The following is a 23,516-nucleotide window of genomic DNA, read 5'->3' as shown; positions in this document are numbered from 1 at the left end:
AAGTATTGGCATACTGTACTGCCTGCTAGTGCTATACAGAGCACTGAATCCTGCCATATATCTGCAGAAAATCACATGAAAGCATAAACCTACAATAAATGAGACATCTATACTGCACCAGTATTCACCTCCTTCTCTTTTTTGGGGCTAAAATGCAACGTTAGTGATTACAGAACATCACAGAATTCCTATATTGGATTTCAGGGGGAACAAAATTTACTTGAAGGAAATATTTGTTTCGTTTAAGAGCCAGTTTTGCTTCAATAAACAATATGAGAAGGTCTTGCAGATAATGATTATTTTCTCGATTAATCAATTAATTGTTTCATCTATAAAGTGTCAGAAAATACTCAAAAATGCCTGTTATAATTTCTTAAAGCTCATGGAGACGTCTTCAAATTTCCTGTTTTGTCAGATCAACAGTGCAAAGATATTCAGTTTATTATCATGTATGACACAGAAAACTATCAAATCTTCATATTTGAGAAGCTGCAACCAGCAAAAATTTGGCATTAATGCTTAAAGAAATAACTAAAAAATAGTCAACGGTTTATCTTCTGTCCATCAACTAATCGACTAATTGTTGCAGCTCTAAAAACCAGAGAAAACACATATAACAACAGGTATATTTTTGTTTTATATTATTTCAATGTGTTCTAGTACGATTTTGGTTGTGAAATTACTTGATGAATGACTGAGCTAATAGGCAATTATAGGCTCTGCAGCACCTGACCTTTCAGTGTGAGAACACACACACGCTGTAAGACCTGTTCAATATCAAAGCAAAAAAAAAAAAACAAGATATTCTTACGTCGTTTTTGGGAGACAGCCTGAAGGCACGCTGTGATAATGTCGTAGTTCTTTTGCAGTTTGTGGCAAAGTCGGTCTCGTCTCCTCAGTTGGCGAATCAGCTTAGCCGACTGCAGGCCTGTACGGTATTTGACCTCCTGGATGATTGAATGCAGCTCTGCAGGGGCTAAAAAGCAAATACATAGAAATGCTGGAGTTTAATCAGGGTTCCCATGGCAATGATGTACATTTAAGATATTTCTCTGACAAAATTGTATCCCAGCTGTTTATTAAAGGATCAAACAATCTGGTTTTCTCTCCAGCTGGGAGGAAACTTACAATCTAATGTAAAGAATATCTGAAACAAGCCAGATATCCAACCTTTTCACCAGCACCTGAACACATCCCACATTCTCTTCTCCTTTATGAACCAACAACTTTCTTAACGAGTGCAAAATCATTTTTTGAAAGAAAAAAAAAGGATAAAAGATGGACACGTTGTAAATTTCACTCGTGTACTCGTGTGTGCATCATTTATTAGAAGAAACAACTCATATTTCAACATATTTCTTCCTCACATGTCGTTTCAGATTCAGTACGTATTCGTGTCCGTCTAATATATTTTCTATTTTAAGCAAAACAAAGTTGATCATCACACACACAACGTATAATTTGGATTAACTTGTGATGTCTGTACTCCGCTATTTGATAAGAATATCACAGTCATTAATCTGTTTCCAAGCTGCAGGCAAAAAAGGAAATGAAAACCAGAACGCCGCCCCACATGAACACACACCCTCCTCACATTAAGACAAAACTATTTAGGCAAAAAAAATAATCTGATTTTTAACTGAAGGTGAACTGAGATATAAACACACACATCATAGTTTTTGTTTTCCCTTTTATTGTGTATAAAATCAAAGGCTTGATGTTGTGAATTACGTTCAAAAGTGAAAGCATGGTGATGTTGTGAGCTCTGAATTTCCTGGTACCAACTTAACTAATTAACCAATGAATCAAACTTCAAAACCGAGGAGGAAAAAACCTTCATAGTGACCCTTTCATCTGCCATAAATGAGACAGTGGTGGTGTTCTTGGCTAATCAGAAACAACTGTTTTGATTCCATTATTGTTGTCTCTCACAGAAATAAAATGGACAAAAATGTATTAAATTATATATTTTTTATAATTAGTTCATCCTTATGTTCTTGTATCAAGTAAAACTAACAAATATTTGCTCTTTACACTTTGGGAAACACAACGATTTCCTGATTTTCTCCATTCATATTGTTTGAATGACTGAAGAGAAATAGATATAGATCAAATAATCAGTACGAAAACAATACATACAATACATATGGCATATTAATCAGTAATTACAATAAGAAGTTGCAGCTCTAGACAATATGAGTAATGATGACGACTATTTATTTTACACTTCATTCACAGGAAGGTCAAAGGTCACCTTATATTTCGCCCAAAAGAAACCTTAACTTCCCCACTTGCCAGTTAAGTCCTGCCCTAAAGCTTCAGAAAAGCCAGCCAGTATCATTAAGTTGTTCTTTGAGGCTTTATCATAGTGTTTCCAGCCCCACCGGCTCAGGAGCTCTCTTCCTGAGTGTCAACTCTCCGCATTGTTTAACTTGACCGAGCCTCACATGTGTGGACACAGAGGCCTTGAGCTGTGTTTACTGTAGGATTCCACTTGAACAGAGGAAACAATCGCAGTGTGGCACTCGCAGTGACATGCCATTCAAGACTCTGAGGCAACACACACCGGGAGGAGCAGTAAACCAGCTGTCAACACACTTATCAGCTCTGCCTCGGAGTGTGTTTGTGTTGCGTGAAGGTTTGAATCATGCGGCTTGTTGTGAGTCACGTGAAGCTAACCGCCATGTCTAATCTCCAGCCGGTTTAGCTTCTTCTGATGTATGATTACAGTGAACCCTTGCAGAAGTGCTGACTACATATCTTTATAAACTCCTGACTTAAAAAGGCACATTCCTTTCATTACAGACTCATCTTCTTGAACTCATCGAATGAACTGTGTGAGGTTTTGCAGTCCAAAACCTGACTTTAAGGCCAAATAAACAAAAATACTAACTGTTCATCTGGCTCATATATAGTGGTAAATGAAATGAATGGATCATTTATAACTTCCAGTGATGATTCCTTCCTTACTTACTGACAGTTTACCTGTTATATTGTAATGTACAGTGATGTTTAGTGCAGGAAAAAAACTGCCTCTTTAATACCGACGATATGACTCCTCTGACCACCGGATGGCCCTGTTTACCCAGGATGCATCTCTCTGGCATGGTGATCACAGTCAGGAAGATCTATTGTGTTATTTTTGAAGCTTTACTGTATGCGTTAAAATCAAAACTTTGATCTGTTTTCAGTTATACTCTATAAGCTTTGAAAGTGAGTGTCAGTAAAGCAGCAGATGTGCCACCTGTAGGAGACTAATGACATGCCATTTATAAAGTGGCATATGCCAGAACAGCAGTGTCATGCTAGTTTCAAAGTGTTTACAAATCATAGATGGAGACGAGCAGAAATAACTTACAACATGCCTGCTGTAACATTTATTTTGGCATAATATCAAATATTCTAGTTAATGTTTTCTACAGCAGGTGGATTCCTGAAAGCTAAGATGTGAACTCCCTTCAATCAATATAATCAATGCTACAGAACAATGAGATCTAAAGGATCCTTTGTACAGAGTGCTGTCAATATAATCAACAAATAGCACCTAACTACCTGTAAGCTGGGAGGTTTAATACATAAGTTGTATCAAATACTGCTGTGATGTTGATAATTAATTATGATGCATAAACTTTGAGTGATTATTTTTTCTGTCTTTGTGTGACTATAAAGTTTAATCTATGCTATTCTATAATTGTCTATAGATATTCACAATAAATATATAGATTCAATTGTTATTTTTAAACTAATCAGATTACTAAAAAGTATTCAATTATTAGATCTCATGTATTTAGAGCTGCAATGACTAATCGATTAGTAGCAAAGCATTAAGTTAAACTGTTAAACTGTCAATTCTCTGCTTCCAGCTTCTCAAATGTGAATATTTTCTGGTTTCTTTGGTGCTCTATGGCAATAAGTATCTTTGTGTTGTGGACTGTTGTTCAGGAAAAAACAGAAACTTTGAAGAAATTAACATGACAGATAAATCGATTATGAACATAATTCATGTCAGCTGCAGCCTTTGCTTATTGCAGGGCTGATGTATTACACTGCATTCATTTTAGCTAATAAACTGGCAACTGTTTGTTATTAAAAATCCCCTCCAGACATGTTTTAAGATATATGAAAGTACTCTGCTTTGAATAAGATTTTTTGTCTAATATAGTTTAAAAAAAAGATCAATGGAAACCTTTATAATGATTTCTATTCTCTATCCCTCAATGAAAGATCCAGAATCAATCAACATTTTTCACCATTTTCTGATATTTTATGGACCAAACAACTAATTGAGAAAAGAATCAACAGATTAATCGATTAACCCTACAAATATTAGACCAATATAAAGCTATCGAGCAAAGTTGAAAATGTACAATAACATACAATTATTGTCAAATGCAGATAAGTTGCCAATAATCTTGTACCCCAATATGATATAAAAAGATAGGAAAAAAAATGCATTTACTTAATTTATGCATTAAGAAATGAAGAGTTGCATTGAAGAAGCAATCTGGCCTGTACCCATCCTTACAAATAATAAATACTAAATAAACATGGCAGGTTTGTTGACAAAGTTTTTTGTGGAGTTTTTCCTTATCTTATCCAAATATTAGGTGTTTATGTTGATTCTAATGATTGTAAAGCCCTTTGAGGAAAATGTATGATTTGGCTATGATAGACTAAAAAGATAAGTAAAATAATGTAATGAAGGGCTGAACTTGTAATCTTCACAAATAATCAACAATAAATCAACTTGGCAGGTTTGTTGACAAAGACTGAGGGTCTATTGTGAAGTTTTTCCTTATCTTATCCAAATAGATGGTGTTTTCTGTTGTACTTAGACTATTATAGGGTAAAAAAAGATGTGTTTACTTAATTTAAGCATTAGGAAGAGCTGTGCTTGAACAACAGCAATCTGGCATGTACCCATCCTTACAAATAGCCTACTAAATCAAATTTGATCTGATGACAAAGTTTGAGTGTTTTTTGTGGAGTTTCTCCTTATCTTATAAAAATAGAGGGTGTTTAATGTTGATTGTAATGACTGTAAAGCCCTTTGAGGCAAACTTATGATTGAATATTAACAATATTAACTTGTCTTCTGTTGACCAGATGCATTGTCTGTGTCACAGGAGAAACAGGACTTATAAACGCCCTCTAACACATACAAAAAACCACCCACAGACCCCTCACCTTTCTGGGCCAGGTAGTTCATCTGATGCCTCCTGGTGTGCTTCTCCTGGAGCTCCAGGAGAAAGCTGGAGCCGGAGTTACTGCGGCCCAGGAAGGCATCAGAACCGGAGGCTTCGGTGGAGCTGTCCCAGCTGTCCACATTCCTCCTGCTGCCTCCGCTGTACGTCTCATACAGCTCCACCAAAAGACAGTCAACTATGGAGCTCCTCTGAGCTCTGAGTCCATCTCCCTGGGGCTCAGAGTCACTGTCGCCGGCCGTGTTGGTCCTTAGGGCGGCAGCAGCAGCAGCAGCAGCGATGCCAGGCGGGGCGGCTCCGTGCTCCTGCTGTCCCGGAGGTGATGATGTGTCAGTAGGTGACTCGGCGGGGCTCGTCCACTGCTGAAAGCCGGAGAAATCATCCAGGAGGGAGGCGGGGGAGGTGACAAAACAACCGCTCTCGTCCTCGGAGCACACGCCGCCGCCACCGCCGCCGCATATGTCAACTTCCAAAAGTTCACTCCCGTTTATTTTAATTTCCGACGCCATTTTTTGTGCACTGGCGGTTAATCACAATAGTTTTTTTTCCTACGGGTGAGTTGTCATTTTTTCTGCACAACGAAAGTTTTCTTTGAGCGTCTCGAGGAGGATAGAGTTCCTGGAGCACTCCATTCCTCTCCTCAAAAAACAGGTGGGGACCCGTCTGACAGCCTTTATTTTCCTTCCTGAATACTCCCCCCACCCCCCCTCTCCAGGATTGAACAATGGTCCAGCCCACTCTCTTAAACTTCTCAACGGCTGCTGAAACTTTCCTCAGGTCTGTCGCGCGACAGGTGCGGCGGATTGACCAATCACAGACAGGAGCTAAAAACTACAGCGACCAATCAGCTTCCTTCTTTTGCTACTATACACCACATCGTTCTAGAGGCTACAGCCATTCATAGGTGGAAGAAGTACTCAGATCTTTTAAGTAAAAGTACCGATACAGCAATGTAAAGGTACTCTTGTAGTTAAAGTATTGCAGTAAAAGTAGTAGTTTGGTCCCTCTGACTGATATATTATTATATATGATATTATTATTAGATTATTAATACCGAAGCATTAGTGTGTAAGCAGCATGTTACTGTTGTAGCTGTTGGAGGTGGAGCTAGTTTCAACTACTGTATATACAGTTAGATAGTTTAGTCCAGTGGTTCCCAATCTAGGGGTCGGGGCCCTTTTAAGGGTCATCAGATAAATCTGAGGGGTCATGAGATGATTAATGGGAGAGGAAAGAAGAAAAATGCAATAAAAATGCAAACCAAAAAGCATTATTTTTATTGCACATTAATAAAATAAAACAATTACATCAGCACAATCTGCTCTTCAAATAATAAGAAGGCTGTTTAAAAGATTGATATATGCTATTTTTACATTCTCCACATTCCACTGGTCTTTGTTATTGTTAATGACTTGTTTAAATAAATAAAGTCTGCAAAATTAGATTACAATTTAGTGTAGAAAACAACAGAATATAACATAAACATGACAACTAATCACATTGCTATCCACACACAGTACAATTTTCAATAAAGTAGCTTAATACTTTATATTGTTTTTAGATTTTATACATTTTTCTTGTTCATGTGATGTATTTCTGCAGCAGGTTAGTCTAATAAATCTATAAAGTCTGTTTTTTAGTATCAAGATTTGTTGACACACACTATTTTATCTTTGGGGGCCATCTTTCTGATGTATTCCTGGATCTTGGTTGTTTCGTCCTGGACAGTGGCTCTGACGCTCACCAGTCCTCGGCCTCCCTCATTCTGCTTGGTGTACAGTCTCAGGGTGCTGGACTTGGGATGAAACTCTCCATGCATTGCAAGGAGCTTCCTTGTCCTGATATCAGTGGCCTCTACCTTCTCCTTTCGCCAGTGTATTATACCAGTGGGGTATCTGATGACTGGCAGGGCGTACATGTTGATGGCTCGTATCTTGGTATTCCCATTCAGCCGACTTTTCAGGACTTGCTTTACTCTGTGTAGGTATTTGGCTGTGGCTGACTTCCTTGTGGCCTCCTCATGGTTCCCATTTGCCTGCAGGATACCAAGGTATTTGTCCTGAACATCTGCAATGCTGCCTTCTGGTAGTTCAACCCCCTCAGTTCTGCTCATCTTCCCTCTCTTAGCAGCTTGTTAGCTTAGTGGAGCAGCTGGATAGCTCAGTGGTTAACACTACTGACTTTGGTGCAGGAGGTCAGGGGTCAAATCCTGGTCAGGGCAGGGTTACACCAGATTCCCTTACCACAAGATTGAAAAATATGACTTCACTCCTCTGAAAGTCTGCTGTGAATGTGAAAGTCTGCTGTGAATGTGAGTGCACTACGTACTATCCCTACTACCAATCAGCTGATATACGCAACAGTGAGGGATGCTTGGCTACAAGATATTGCCCACCATGGAGGCACAGAGAGAAGTTAGAAAGGAAGTTCAGGCCTGCCAAGAGAGGAGGCAGCTCTGGCTATCTGCCTGAGATACACAGGAGATGCAGAATCATTGTCCAATAGTGGAAGAGGTAGAGCTAGTGGATCTAAGAGCTATGATGCTCAGGCATCATAGTGGAATAAAATCGATAATAAAAAAAAAGCAGTTGGGGTCATATTTCAGATGTCTGTGAGTAGCACCAGTAACACTTATCTTCATTTGGTGTTTTGATGATGGTGGTGGAGAGTGCTGTCAGTCCACAATTTTTCCTATGATGAAACATCATGCAGTGACCGTTCCCTCTAAGGGGACAAGTGGACCCAAACCATGCCAGCAAAATGCCCCCCAAAGCATAACAGAGCCACAGGATGAGCCAGTTTTTCCTTGGTCACCCATCTGTATATGTAAAGCCCCTTGTAAAATTGCTACATATTATATTATATTAATAAAACATTATAATAAAAAAAACATTAAAATAAAATGATAAAATACAAGGAAAGATAATAAAGTAGTATGTATGTGTGTACTTGTATGTGTAAACATGTGTAAACATACTTGGCCAGTAAAGATAAAGATGATTCTAAAGATGAAGGTGATGATGAAAATTATTATTATTGCTGTTGGGTTCTCAAACTTTTTCACATCAAAGTCCCCTAAACTGAGACAAATTAGACCACGGACCCCCATCTGATAAGATTTTTGCTTTAGATGTTTTATTACAGAAAGTGTATGAAACCCATGATCAAAATAGTCATACATTCTGTCAATGTGTTACTTATGGATGGAATTATGGTGAAAGTAAAGGATTCCCCTTTTTGCCGGGGTCCCCCTAGAACCTACTCCCTAGAACCTACTCAAGGACTCCTGGGGGTCCCTGGACCCCACTTTGAGAACCACTACTTTAGAGGACTTAATTGCAGATTGTAAAATTGTATCAATGTATCAATCAAATGTATGGAATTAAACATAAAATAGCATGGTAAAAGACAGTAACATCCCTTTTAAGAGCTCAGAATAACAGTTATTTCTTCACATTACTCATGTTGCTCATCAGCTGATTCGAGCTTCCGTAGCTGAGCAGCACGTGACCAGGAAACAGGAAGTGTTATGTTAAACAGAAACAGGGCCGAGTCTGCCTTGTTTTTCTCTTCAGTTAGAAGACACCCACTAACAACATTTCACGCTGTTATAAGACACAGCGCTGAGAGAAGAGACGGACAGCTTTCAGTCGTTCATGATTTAACGATGAAGATGGTTTCAAATCGCTCCTGTTTGTCGAGCTTATTGATCTGCGTCACTTTGTGGAGCCACCTGAGCAGCGGGGTGTTTGCTAAATCATACCGGAGACCAAACATTGTTTTGATTCTCACCGACGACTTGGACATCGCTATCGGGGGTCTGGTCAGTTCATTTACTAAATATTTTTCTGCTTATTTGCAAATGTTTGACTTTTTATTAGCTTATCTGAGAGTCATGAATGAGTCATTGTGTTTACACAACAGTTGTAGTCATGTTCTAGATGTGTGTGATTAATTGGTTAAAACTTGACATTTAGTCCAGTTTGAATAACAAACAAATCAATCAAAAAATAAATCAAATTATAACAAATCTTTTAAACAGCCTTCTTATTGTTTGAAGAAGAGATTGTCTCAGTGTTTGATTTTATTGATAATGTTTTTTAATCTGCATTTTTAGACTTGTGGATGTGGTATTTTGCCAATATTATAATTACATTAATGACATACATTTAATTTGCTTGTTATTACCAAAATTATTGAAACTAAACAGTACTCTTTCCAAACATTTTAAACACCTGAGACTATGTTATAATAATAATAATCAGCTTTATTTATACAGCACTTTTTAAAACAAAGTTACAAAGTGCTTTACATGGTTAAAACATTTAAGTACTACAATTAGGGATTCAAATAAAACATTATAAAATACCCCTAGTATTGAACTTTAAAAACTGTTATCAGTAATGAATCTCCTAATGTTTCTTTTATGGTGTTTTGTGTTAGCTAGCTAGTTAGCTTAGTCATTGGTGTACATTTACTTAAGTACTGTACTGAAGGACAGGTACTTGTACTTTGCTTGAGTATTTCCATTTGATGCTACTTTATACTTCCACTCCACTACATTTCAGAGGGAAATATTGTACTTTCTACTCCACTACATTTATTTGACAGCTTTAGTTACTTTTCAGATGAAGATTTGACACAATGGATAATATAACAAGCTTTTAAAATACAACACATTGTTAAAGATGACACCAGTGGTTTCAACCTTTTTGGCTTTTGACGTCTTAGAAAAAGCAGTGTGTAGTCGGGGTCACATTTCACATGTCTATGAGTTGTTAACAGCTCCACCAAATAGTGATTTTTCCCTCTAAACTTCTCACATGCTTTCATTTCAATAAATGTTTAAATGATCAAATATTTCACTAAAAATCAAAGATTAGAGAAAAAGTCCAAAAACTGAAAACAGATTTGTGTATCAGAACTTTGGAGGGGCCCGACCCCTAGGTTGGGAACCACTGGGCTAAACTAGCTAACTGTATATAAAGTAGTCCAAACTAGCAGGACTTTTACTTGTAACAGAGTATTTTTACGTTGTTGTATTGGTACTTTTACTTAAGTAAAAGATCTGAGTACTTCTTCCACTGCTGCTGATTAAGCTGACTGCTCACATTCCTGGTTGGATGCATCATTTTGGCATCTCACAGAGTCAGCAGCCTTATCATTTGTTGTAACCTGCTCCCACAGTTTTCACCAAACTCTCTCCCTCCTTCACTAGAAAACAAGTGTCTGAATTTCATTGTAAAATGTGGCAATTTAAGGGAACAATATGTGATGCAAATAACAGTCAGATAGCTGGTAGTGGGTGAAACTCTCATCACTCTAAAATGGTTTAACAGGTCTTTTCATACATGGACTAATACTAGACATCAGCTCCAATCTACTCTCAGTTACACTGAGTTAAGTTTGACCATCCTCATTGATATAAATAGGGTGGACAAAATATAACAAACACATTTCAGTTTTACAGTTCAGTAACACCACAAACAGTAGCCTCCAAAAATCACCATGAATATTACTCAACACCTCCATGAAACAATTTAAATATAACCTTCTTGAAGACAGGAGTTATTGCAGGACTGTTATATGACACTGCATTATTTCTAGCTAGCAAACTGGCAGCTGACTGTTAATGTTTTCTCATGCAGCAGTGAGGGAAAGAAGACCTTATGATAGACTGAGAAACACTAACTACAGAGTTATATATTTTGCTCAAACTCTTTTACATTCCTCTCCTTGTTTTAGTCATTTTTTTAAGCAAAAATGCCAAATTTTCAGTGGTTGCAGCTTCTCAAAATGTGAATTTGAAGCTTTTCTGTGTCATACATGACAGTAAACTGAATATCTTTGGATTTTGGACTGTTGATCAGACAAAACAAGATATTTGAAGACGTCGCTTTGAGCTATAAGAAATTATTATTTTCTCTATTTTCATACATTTTATTGATAAAATGATTAATCAAGAAAATGATAAAAAATTATCATTAGTTGCAGCCCCTCTTACCTCAAATACACATGGTCACTGGTTTTGTTTTTAAACTTTAATATTTACAAAAAACATCTGTAGAGATTTTTAGAGACACATATTTTAATGAAATATAACCAAATCCTTTTTATCATAAGACCCTACTATTCATAGAAGATGTTAATGGGTGGGTTCATGCTACCAAAAAATAGTTCTTATTTACCTCATGTGGTATCTCACTGTGCTGATGATTTCAGTTTTATTTATCCAGGTTTTGAGATATCTGTCTTTGAGATTTCCACCCAAATAAAATGGAGCTGAATAGAATTAAATTTTCACTGCTGGCAGGATTGAAAATAGACTTAAAAACAGTGTCTCAGTTAATCTGGATAATCCCCAGATTTTACTGCTTTCTACCAGAGAAATAATTGTAATAAAACCAATAAATAACTGAACCAATGTTTGTTGAGTGTTAAGATATAAAATGTTCACATCTGTTTCTTTCAGAATCCACTAAACAAGACCAAAAAACTCATAGGTGATGCAGGGATATCATTCACAAACGCAGTAAGTATCACCGGTTTTATCATCGTTATCAATCTATCACAATAATCTCATCAGGGATCATTTAGTGGCTGAAAATAGAAAACATGGATGGATGTAGTCAAGTGACGGAGCCACTTTTCTGCATCTCATCCTTTTTAATGACTTCCTCTCTCCCTTCCCAGTTTGTTGCCAGCTCGCTGTGCTGCCCCAGTCGAGCCAGCATCCTGACGGGGAAATATCCCCACAACCACCACGTCATCAACAACACCTTAGAGGGAAACTGCAGCAGCAAAGCCTGGCAGAAGAGCGAGGAGGCTCACACCTTCCCCGCTTTGTTACGGACCAGCGGCTATCAGACCTTCTTCGCTGGGAAATACCTCAACCAGGTGAGGAACGCTGTGTGGGAAATTCTTTAAATGATCAGAGTAGGGTAGTAACGAAAGAATGGATAAACATAATAAGGATCAAGGTCTTCATTTGGCTTCTGAAAACTTAATTAATCAGCAGAAAATTAATTATCAACTACTTTGGTGGCTGATTAATCATTTTGAGTCATTTTTTTAAGACAAAAATGTCTAAATTCTCAAATTAGAATATTTTCTGGTTTCTTTAGTCCTCTATGAGATTAAACTGAAAGATATTTGAAAGATAATAACTTTTCATTCGTCAAATAGGAAAAACTGCAGTTATCTGAAGGATGATGCAAGTTTAAAATTATTCTCTTAAGGCAGGAATCAGCAGTTACGTTGGACACCATTATAGGCACGGTGAAAACAAAGCCTGATATGTTTTAATATAATACTAATTTAGCAAAAAAATGACTCATAAAGAAGAACATATCTTCTGTGATACAACACAAGACCAGAAATATAATTGATAACTTATCCACTTGGCCAAAATACTGTTATTGACACAAATCTGCTTCGGTCAGATGGGCCACATTATGTTTTCTACCTTTTGTTATGCATCTTGTAAGTTTATAAGATGTTATGAGGTCAATTTTATTGGGGTTTACTGTACATGAGCCTCATGTTTACATTATTATCTACTGTAGATTTATGAAGAGTCATGTAGAAGACTTGATGTCAACTATAAAAGGGAAACTTCAGCTTTTGTTAGAGGGATTTTGCCTGCAGGCTGCTATTTGCTGACTGCTGCATTAAGGTCCTTAGTTCTGTTTGCATCTGATAATTGCAACTCAAAGCAGTTTGACTTCCTGTTGTTGTTATCAGTGTTTATCAGAAGCATCATTAGGATGTTGTCTATGAATGTAGGAAATGATGAAGGAGCAGTGATTGCTCTGATCTGCACCACAACCGTTATAGAGAAGAAATTGTTGTTTAACTAATTATGTTAAAAAAAAAAAGAAACCCAGCATGACAAGAGAGACGTTCTGTTCACCGCAGTCCAGTCTGATCTAGATTCTGACTTTCGGTCATTTCAGGTGTTTGTTAATAGTGAAAACAGTCATAAGATCTGTTGTCATGCGATTCGTTGTCGTGATAAGTTGCGTTACTCTTTTGATTAACAGATGGTCAAATAGGGAACCAGGTCGTCTGTGTCGTCTGTTTGTTGGTCTGTTTAAAGGCTAATTTCACCCAAATGACCAAAAAAAAGACTCTTAATTCTGTTTTTCCACTTTCTCAGACTGAAATATCTCAAGTATCTCAACTCTGTAGACACATTCACACCCTCCTACAGGATGAATTGTAATAATTGTGGATGATCCCCCTGACCTCTCATCTAGCGCCATCATCAGGATAAAATGTTAATTTGTCCAACGCTGCCTCAGTTGTACTTTGTGTTCAGTGTAATTAGTGAAATGTTGATTGGGAGCATGTTAGCATGCTGACGTTAGCATTTAGCTCCGAGCATCGCTGTGGTTAAGTTAGTAAAACCTCACAGAGGTGAAAGAGAGGGCTGCAAAGCTAAAGTCAGTCTGAAAGTATTTAATATTGGTGAGCAAACCCTTTAAAATAAACTCTCTGATCTGGAATAGAGCTGCAACCAATGATTATTTTAATTATCGGTTAATCTGTTGATTAATTTCTTGATTAATCAATTAGTTTTTTCATTGATAAAATGTCAGAAAATGGTGAAAAATGTCGATCACTGTTTTCTCAAAGCCCAAAACACAACCTGAAATGTCTTTTTTTGTCCCAACCAACAGTCCAAAACCCAAATATATTCAGTTTACTGTCATTGAGGATCAAAGAAACCAGAAAATATTCACATTTAAGAAGCTGAAACAAAAGAATTTTAGTATTTTTTCCTAAAAATGATTCAAAATGACTAATCGTTGCAGCTCTAATCTTGAATATCAGGAAAGACTCTTTTGTACACTGCTATAGAGTCACAACTTTCTAACTTTGATTTATGTTGTTTTTATGTTTTTATTCTACTTATCTGTATCTTGTTTCCTACTTGTGCTGCTAAATTTCCAAACCTGTGAATCATAAAACTTTTATTTTATCTTTCTGTGTATATATCTCATTAAATAACTTTTGCATTTGACTGTTTTTGTGTTCCAGTACGGACACGCGGAGGCTGGTGGAGTGGAGCACGTTCCTCCAGGCTGGAACTACTGGGTCGCACTGGTAAGACTGAAACTTTATATTTTTAACCTCTGGGTCACAAAGTTGCTCCGGTCAGACGCTACGGGCCGGTTTAACGGCTTAAGTGTCAATCAGGCTTTAGCTGTCAGACTAGTTCTGTCACTGAAAACCTTGAAATGTCAGATCAAGATAAAAGGACAAAGACACCAAGCTGGACGTTTATGTTGTTTACAGGCAGCAGACAATAAACACCAGACGTTTCTCCTACATACTGTGAAGGTCTTTAATGTAGAATTTATCTGTACTCATGATCTCTGGAAGACAATTAACTCTCTGGTAATGGTCTAAATGTTGTGTCAGAGGCTTTCAAAAGATAAAATAACAAGTTTAGGGGAAAAACATGATCATTTTTGGTATTAAAACTATCCAATCATATAGAAAACTATTCAAATATCACAGAATTTTAACAAAAATTGCCTGTACGAGCCATTTTCTGCATATTATCCATATTTTTATTGTGTATAAATGTGTGTTGATGAGGTTTTAGCTCTCTAACAATCTCCGTAGGAAGTTAATTTCTCATGACGGTGCTTCAGGGTGACGATATGAGCTCAATCTCTGTGAAGTTGAGGTGATCATGTGACTGAAAGCTCTCCACAAGAAGGAGCCAGACTCATAAATCATCTGAAAATTAGATTTTTTTTTTTGGAAACTTACAGTCAGTCAGTCAGTTGAGCTGGTTTTACAGGAGTCGTTACACAGAGGTCACCTCCAGGATACGACTGCAGCAGCGGCAAACTGGTTTATCTTCGCCGTTGCTCGCTGAGCAAACACAGATGTCAAAACTGGTCTCATGACCTGACGGCTTATCACAACACAGAGGACGACTCATGCAAGTTTATGTGGTTTCTAGAGAGTCGATGTGTTGGATGAGACTTTCGCTTATTGAGCCATACGTGTCACTGTCTCTGCAGGCGACTTCTCACCTGTTTTTGTCGGCTTTGCTGCTTCTGAGGGAGCGGACGCCGTGTCTAACAGCTGCCACGATGCATAGAGAGTGTAGATATGAAAGCTTATCTTGGATCATGTGTTGGATCATGAGACCGTGACATTGTTTGATCTGCATTTGCTTACAGAAGCTAATTGAATCAAAGGGACTATAAGGAGAGCGCTGCAGACCGCTGAGCTTGTTTTTGTGTGGAAAAGCAGAATATAATCAGAAAAAAACATCATGTCTAAGTGATTGAAAACATGACTGAAACTGTTTTGGTTCCGGTTCATTTCACTGCTGGAGCCCAGACTTGCATCACTGTCGCTAAAGAGGAAAGTCTTTAAATGTTGATCACTGTAAGATCTCTGGTTTTGTGAATCTATTTAATTTTTTTCACTAGCGCTATTTAGTCCAGGACTTTAACATGTGTTTCAGCCACTTTTTAAGGCAGAAATTAAGTGTTATAAATAAGGTCACACTCATGGTTTAATTTAGAGTTGAAGCAATTAGTCCATTAGTTAGTTAAATCATCTGAAAGTCATTTTTTTATGCAAAAATGCAACAAAAAATCACTGGTTTCAGCTTCTTACAGCTGTATTTGTGCAGGTTTTCTTTCTTCTTCTATCATACATTTTTGGGTTTTGAACAGTTGGACGAAACGGACAATTTGATGGACGTTTTTCACTCCTCACTGACCAGAACTGAGGATTTTAATGAGTATAGATCCTGTAGGTTTAACTTATACTGATAACAAAATTAAAAAAAAGTCCATTTATATGGTTTATATTCTTTATTAGAGCACCATAGTCACTAGTATTTCATGTAGTACAGTTACAGTTGATATTAAACGTGAGTGATTTGGGATCCTGTTTAAATAAAAGCCATTGTCGTGTTTTGTTGTGTTGTCGTGCTCATGAATGAACGATATTTCACGGCAGTCGTGTGTTTTTCTTCCAGGAAAAGAACTCTAAATACTACAACTACACTCTGTCAGTGAACGGGAAGGCTCAGAAACATGGAGCGGACTACAGCAAAGATTACCTGACAGACGTGCTGGTGAGACGTTATTAATGTTTACGTTCTCGTGGCAACGACTCATTTATCACATTATTGATTCAAAGTGAAAATTCCCACAGTATGTCATGAAGACAACAAGGTATTAATTGAACAAAGCAACATAATTGTCAGGAAAAGTCTGCTTGATGCTTAAGATGTTGGATCATAATTTACTGCGAACTTGTTTTTTCGCCATTTAAATCTTTATTGACAACATTACACAGTGACAATAACAAAAATAAAACAAAACAAACACACATACAAGCAAAAAAGAAACCCTGAAGTTCATTGACAATTTATTTGAAGCTCCATGAGGCCCTTTTTTCCTTTTTTTTCCTCCAGTTCTTCTTGTAATCTCAAGATATTTGTCAGTTTTTCCTTTTTTAAGACGGTTTTCTTCAACGATTGCCAGCCAATGATCTTTTGTCAGACGGTGCCTCCTTCCCCCAGTTAATTGTACTTGCTATTAATAGTATTTTTTAAGTATCTGTCATTTCCCATTACACTCTTTTTTTCAGAGAAATTACAGAGATACAAAACCATAAAACTCATAGAGACTTTATTGCCAGACCAATTACAACATGACTTTGCAGATTCATCTGGTTCCCACGATAAAGACTTTACACTTTACAGTTATTCTCTGACATTTCTACATCGAATAATCCACTTTCTCTCCAACGTATCTGACGTCTGTGTACCTTCAGTGTTGTATCCTCCAAAAGTGTTGCTGATTGTTATCTGAAATCTCAATATTAAGCTCTGTTTCTCTTTTATATACTTATTTAAATGCTTATAATTGATGTTGTGAACTTTTTAAATCCACTGACAGTCAGAACACACATTTGAAAACAGTGATATCGACCAGTAGAACAGCTTTTTATTAAGCTTAGTAACTTTCCCCTTACTGTATGTATCTCAATGTCTCTCTCTCTCTCTCTCTCTCTCTCTCTCTCTCTCTCTCTCTCTCTCTCTCTCTCTCTCTCTCTCTCTCTCAGGCCAACATGTCTCTAGACTTCCTCCAGTATAAATCCAACTACCAGCCGTTCTTTATGATGGTTTCCACGCCGGCGCCACACTCCCCCTGGACGGCAGCTCCTCAGTACCAGGACGAGTTCAACAACACCAAGGCGCCCAGAGATCCCAACTTCAACGTCCATGGAAAGGTAGGACGTCTCTTCACTCAGGGATTTTTCATATAATCTTTCATATAATATCCAATGTCAACATACAGAGAAGTGATTTATGTCTCGTCTATATTTCTGTATTTTCTTTCTCTCTTCAGGACAAACACTGGTTGATCAGACAGGCTAAAACCCCCATGACCAACTCGTCTGTTCAGTTTCTAGATGACGCTTTCAAGAAGCGGTCAGTCTGTCCTCCTCCTCACCTTCCTCTTCCTCTTTCAAAGAATATCCTCCTCAACTCTTTTGCATTAGATCATTCTATCTCTCCATCTTCCTTCCCTTCCTCCTACTCTTCCTCCTTTTCATCTTACTAAAGGCTTTTTTTTCGGCCAAATGTTTTACGTTTTTTTTTTTTTAAGTTTCCATATTTATATTTGTGACACCTTAAAGCATTTTTAATGAATTAATAATCTTCTTTGCCAGCAAACAAGGTAGTTACTCTAATATTTATTATACCTTTTTATGGCAGATGCTAAACGTGTTTATATATTTAATTCTGCAGCCGATTGATGAGTCTGTGGTTTCACTGCAGGTTTCTTGTCGTTCATTCTGACCTGCAGGTGGAGAACTCTGCTGTCAGTTGACGACCTGGTGGAGAAAATAGTGAAGAGGTTGGAGGTCAGAGGTGAACTGGACACGACCTACATCTTCTTTACCTCTGATAACGGGTACCACACAGGTATGTACCTGCAAACATGTTTTTGTGTCAATAAGGAGATTGTATTTTTGCTCCTGGTTGTCTTTAAGAACACGTGATATTGATATTTGTAAAGGATTTCTGGATCACTGGGGCTGATTAACAGATTAAGACATTCATTTTCTTTTATTACAATAATTAATTTAGATGATTTTGCAGCCTGTGTTGAGGTTTGAGTAGTGTTGAACTTCTCCCCCGACTGTCTTTCAGGTCAGTTCTCTCTTCCTCTGGATAAGAGGCAGCTCTATGAGTTTGACATCAGAGTTCCTCTCATGGTCAGAGGACCAAACATCAAACCCAACCAGACCAGCCAGGTACAAACACATCACACACCTTTATCAGGTTATTTAGCTGTCAGTGTCGTCCTCATCTGATGTCATTTGTACAATGTAGTTATATGTCAGTAAAATTAAGTAAAAAAGCACTTTTCAATAAACAATTTACCAATAAAATTCAACTGAGAAGAGCTACAACAACCAGAAATCAATCAGTCCACAGTCCAGTCTATAGTGATCATACTGTATCTACTGTAACTAGTACAAACAGTTTATAAGTGTGACAGCAATAAATAAAAAACTATGAACTGATGTATTAATAAATGTTTGTTACATGTATTGTTGGATCATAACCAAAACCTCAAAACAACTGGCTTTATTTTGAAAGGGTATTTTTGCTTCTAATTTCCATTATGGATGGTAATAATAATAATAATAATAGTAATAATAATAACATTATTTGTATAGCACCTTTCATATAAAAAATGCAGCTCAAAGTACTTTACAACAAAAGAAATTAGATGCACCAAATGCTTCACATCAAAAAAGACATGAAATGAACAAACATGTACATAAGACGGAAAATAAAACTCACTTGATAATATTAATAAACACAAAGTGAAAATATAACACATAGTATGTGCTCTTCATTGGTTTTAATTTGAGACTTAACAAGTGAAAACTCAGTCAGTATTTTGTCATGTGAACACAATCTGTAAAACGGTGCCTCGGTCTCTGAAGACATAACAGAACCTCCCGTTTCCCAACGGGTACATTACAGGTTTTAGCCCACAGCTAACTCACTGTATCCATGGCAACGTTATACTTCCTGTTTACATCCCCTAAAGCATAATCAGATCTGTAGCTCCAAAGCAGAGAAGATGATTATCTCCCAAATTGAAGTTTTTTTCATGTTGCACTATTAATATTTTATAATGTTAATGCTCAGAATCGTTGACACTGACGCTCTCCTCCATCTATTCATATACAGACAGTGTTGAAAACCAGCGGACATGCAGACAAAAACTCACTTATCTGTCTGAAATTGGCCTTGAGGGGGGCGACAGTAGATGGGTTTGTGTTGGGAGGACGAGCGGTCGTCTCAATCTAACTGAATACGTTTCATCACGTTGTCAGATGCTGGTGGCGAACGTCGACCTTGGCCCGACCATCCTGGACATCGCCGGGTACGACGTCAACAAGACGCAGATGGACGGCATGTCCTTCCTGCCCGTTATGGTGAGACTGATTGCTAAGCTAATGTTTTTTTTTCCCTCTTTTTCAGTATCTGACTAACAGAAAGTTCATTTCCATAATTTTAATGCCTTTTACAAGGACAGAAAGACGTAGTCTCGACTTAATTCATTGTGGTCTGTCAAGGTTTTATATTAATATACATTTATCTGAGACAGAATTCATGTCCAGTAGTCTGTAAAAAAAAAGTTACTGACACTTATCTCCTTCAGAAAGACATAAAAATGAACACTTCATACAGATGATTTGAACATTTTCCAACTGATAAAACCTTAAAACTCACCAGGAAACTTGACAAATTTCTCCTTAAGTATTCACCACTATCAGTTTCTGAATATTTACACTAGGAAATAGGTCATACAGTTGCTGAATCATGCTTCGTTTGATGTAATGCCTGCGTTAAATAGTCAGTAAGTCATGTTATTATATGTACACTACCCACAGTTTTACCGATTTCCTCCGAAAAACACACATTTTTTTAAAAGGAGATGATTGTTCAAACTAATTTTCACCCACATTTTTTGTATCACTGCTTTTTAAATATTGAAAATAAGCACACATACATTTCCAGATTATCCATGATTTTTTAATTTATTAAATAAAGAACATTTTAATCTGTTTTATTAAAAAAAAAGGGAAAAAAATGAACCCTACATGTGTATTCTCAGAAGACTCTGTCCAACCTTGACTCACATAACCAAAGCTGAACTTGTAGCGGTGAAGTCGATGAAATGATGATGATTATGCACAAATCACATTTTGAGCACTTGTGTGTGTTTGTGTGTGTTTGTCACCAGGAGGGTAAAATGAACAGCAGCAGCTGGAGAACAGACATCCTGGTGGAGTATGAAGGAGAAGGAAGCAACGTGTCCGACCCCGCCTGCCCTCTGCTGGGACCCGGAGTGTCGGTGAGAAGGGAGGCGGGAGATAAAAGTTTTGATGTGGGGAAAGAAAGTCTTTGCTGCAGGAAATAAATACTCAGTGGTGAAACAAAAAAGGCCTTTTTGAACACACAGATTTCAGGGATAATGTGTGTAAACCAGTAAAAAGCAGACATTTTCTAGAAAAACAAAAAGTTATATCTGTCTCTTCCTCTCTTTGCTCTTCTTCTTCAGGAGTGTTTCCCAGATTGTGTGTGTGAGGACTCGTACAACAACACCTACGCCTGTGTGCGCACAGTCGCCCCCTCCGCCAACCTGCAGTACTGCGAGTTTGACGATAACGAGGTAAAGAAACTTTTCACCAAATTATTGTGACTAAAAGATTAGAAATGAAGGCAGCTGGCATGACAAAAAGGGAAAAAAAGGTAATAAGTTTAAGTAATTATGTAACTTAAACCTCTATTAACTGATTTTTTGGTCACTTGTAGACAGCGGCAGCAACACTGACATATCGTCACCTTTAGAGTTGCACTCAGAAATCAAGCAAACAGTTGCTTATTTCTACTTCCAGCAGTTACAGAGCAACATTATCATTCATTTAGAGTCGTGTTTTTGTCCACCTGGTGAATCTAAGTCCAATATTCACTCTCTTTTAGCTTTGTTTTTGGTCTCCACCAAATCCTAAGGGAAATATCTGGCTATTTACCTGCTAAATGCTCCACTATGTTCACCAGCTAGTCTACAGCTAACTGTGTCTGGTTGTTGTTTTGGTGCTGAGCAGGTCGTGTTCAGTGGCTTTTTAGAGCTTTTTCTCTGAAAACAGCTGCCTGCTGCGGCCCAAAACCATGCTATGAGAGCACTGAGAGTGAACCAAAACAGTAAAATTGCAGCCAGACAGCTAAACAATGAGCTGAAACTCACACAACACATTACACACATTTGATACCTTGTGATTGTAAAAAAAAAAAAAAATCAATTACAGCTGCTTTAAATCCACTAAAAGCAGGTTCTGATAGACGACACATCGACAGACAGCAGTGCAGTTTGACAGCAGACTGTATGTTTTCCCCCTGTAGGTGTTTGTAGAAGTCTACAACGTGACAGCGGACCCCTTCCAGCTCACAAACATCGCAAAGACCATCGACCAGGAAGTCCTGGAGAAGATGAACCATCGGCTGATGATGCTACAGTCCTGTGCCGGACAGTCGTGTCGGACACCCGGCGTGTACGACCCGAGGTCTGTTACGGTGCTGCTTTTTAATATCTGAGTCACTGTTTACGGATTATTGTTCTGACAGATTTTCACTGAAAAATACCAGATTAAGCAGCCAAATTTAATTTCCCCACAGATCTGAAATTAGTTGTTTTTCTCCAATAAAAGTGATAAAAAACACATTAAAATAGGTTTAATTACAGAGTTCCAGCATGGCGAGATGTATTGTTTAAAATCCAATTTACACTCACATTTTTATTATGTTTTATTTTAAAATATTTTATTCAGAATAAACACTTCTAAATTGCCAGCTGAAATTCTGTAAATTCCAAATTATTACCAAATTATTTCAGAGAAGTTTTAAAATTTGGCACCAATTATAAAAAAAATAGAAATGTCTTTGAAAGAAAAGATCAATTTCAATCCAAGTACTTAATAAACATTAATTATTAATTTATAAGTGGAAACTTAATCCTCCATTTATATTGAATTTTACACATGACTGTACACAAATTACACTTTTTTTACTTGCTGTGCAAAGACTAAAAGTCTTTCTTGGTGACTTTAGAAAATAATTACATTAATTAATTGTACCAATAGAAAACAGTCTCTATTATCTAGTTACTATTACCAAATTGCATACTGCAAATTACTCACAAATTACGGACCCGTAAAATTTTTACTGTATTTTTAGGCATAAATTTATGTTAAACCTGCTTTGAAAAACAAACCATTTGTTGACTTCAGTCTCTCCATTACAAACATTAACGATCTGTCCTGTTTTTCTCAGGTATAAATTCGACCCTCGACAGATGTTTACCAGCCACAGCTGGCGGCTCAGCAGACTCAGACAAACGATGAAATAAGAAGAACAGAAGATGACGAGGAGAGGACGGAGGAAAGAAGGGCTGTATTGTATTTTGTATTCAGCCTTTCCTGCTGTTGTTGCCTTGTTTTCGGGCCTCCTGAGCCAGTCTCTGTTGTAGATGGATGGAGAAGGGATCGAAGGCATCGTATTTTTTGGGGAAATAGGTGGGTTGCCATGGAGACGGGAGGCCTCTCTGGGTGCAGCACCCACCATTTAAACCTTCCAGTCTTGGCTGCTGTTTAGTGATTTTTGTCAGTGGCTGTGCAGGGATGCCAAATTATCGTTAAGGACGGATTTACACTAGTAAGTCATTAATTTTAATTGTGCATTGAATGTCTGCTCGGTCAGTCGTGATATCCGCTTAAAATCCTGGAAAAATGTGACAAAAGATTGGCCCCCAATGCATATAAATTAATGCCTGTTTCTCTGTGGAGAATATCATATCAACGATCCAAACATTTACTTCTCTGAATACACAGTGCCTGATTCGTCTTTGGTGCATTCGGATCGTCCTCAATCATCTGTCGGAAAATTGGAAATTTTCAATACCGGAAGTAAACACATTAACTTCAACTATAGGGCTCATTTATTGATAAACAATTTCTGCTATTAAACTAATTTAGCGTATAAAATAACAAACATAATGACATGACCGTCACTTGTTCCCAAATCCCAAAGTGTCGCTTTCAGTTTAAGGCTGCAACTAACGATTAATTTCATTATCGATGAATCTGTCGATTATTGTCTCCATTAGTTGACGGATTATTTGATCTATAAAATGTCTGAAACTGGAGAAAAAAATCTTGATTACTGTTTTCTCAAAGCCT

General features: G+C 37.4%; 2 protein-coding genes across 3 annotated transcripts in view; one reads left to right on the top strand and one right to left on the bottom strand.

The window, feature by feature from the left end:
- The window catches only part of tbc1d30 (TBC1 domain family, member 30), a 28,642-nt gene extending 22,728 nt beyond the window's left edge, over positions 1-5,914 (bottom strand). The window contains exons 1-2 of one of the 2 annotated variants that reach the window (XM_042403586.1): positions 5,188-5,914; positions 812-976 (exon numbers count right to left, since the gene is read on the bottom strand). In XM_042403586.1, coding sequence (XP_042259520.1) covers positions 812-976; positions 5,188-5,713 — 691 coding nt within the window. In that variant the 5' untranslated portion in view covers positions 5,714-5,914. The remainder of the gene's footprint in view (positions 1-811; positions 977-5,187) is intronic. The other variant, XM_042403587.1, reaches the window with a different exon arrangement.
- Positions 5,915-8,716: 2,802 nt separating this feature from the next.
- Positions 8,717-23,516, top strand: gnsa (glucosamine (N-acetyl)-6-sulfatase a). The gene is made up of 14 exons (XM_042403335.1): positions 8,717-9,027; positions 11,677-11,736; positions 11,898-12,101; positions 14,247-14,312; positions 16,219-16,317; positions 17,313-17,480; positions 17,600-17,682; positions 18,062-18,180; positions 18,409-18,512; positions 19,611-19,712; positions 20,525-20,635; positions 20,843-20,953; positions 21,685-21,845; positions 22,612-23,516. The coding sequence occupies exons 1-14, from the start codon at positions 8,734-8,736 to the stop codon at positions 22,685-22,687; spliced, it is 1,758 nt and encodes a 585-aa protein (XP_042259269.1). The 5' UTR covers positions 8,717-8,733; the 3' UTR covers positions 22,688-23,516.

This window comes from Thunnus maccoyii, chromosome 23 (genome assembly GCF_910596095.1).
Source record: "Thunnus maccoyii chromosome 23, fThuMac1.1, whole genome shotgun sequence".
In the NCBI taxonomy this organism is placed as follows: Eukaryota; Metazoa; Chordata; class Actinopteri; order Scombriformes; family Scombridae; genus Thunnus; species Thunnus maccoyii.
This window is presented reverse-complemented; position numbering and strand designations above follow the sequence as displayed.

What these genes read in the sequence shown, in the direction of transcription:
- gnsa (XM_042403335.1), top strand. Translation starts at nt 8,734, where the DNA reads ATGTTAAACAGAAACAGGGCCGAGTCTGCCTTGTTTTTCTCTTCAGTT. An exon ending in TGATAACGGGTACCACACAG is followed by an intron (nt 18,181 to 18,408) that starts GTATGTACCTGC and finishes ACTGTCTTTCAG; the next exon opens with GTCAGTTCTCTCTTCCTCTG. An exon ending in AACCCAACCAGACCAGCCAG is followed by an intron (nt 18,513 to 19,610) that starts GTACAAACACAT and finishes TCACGTTGTCAG; the next exon opens with ATGCTGGTGGCGAACGTCGA.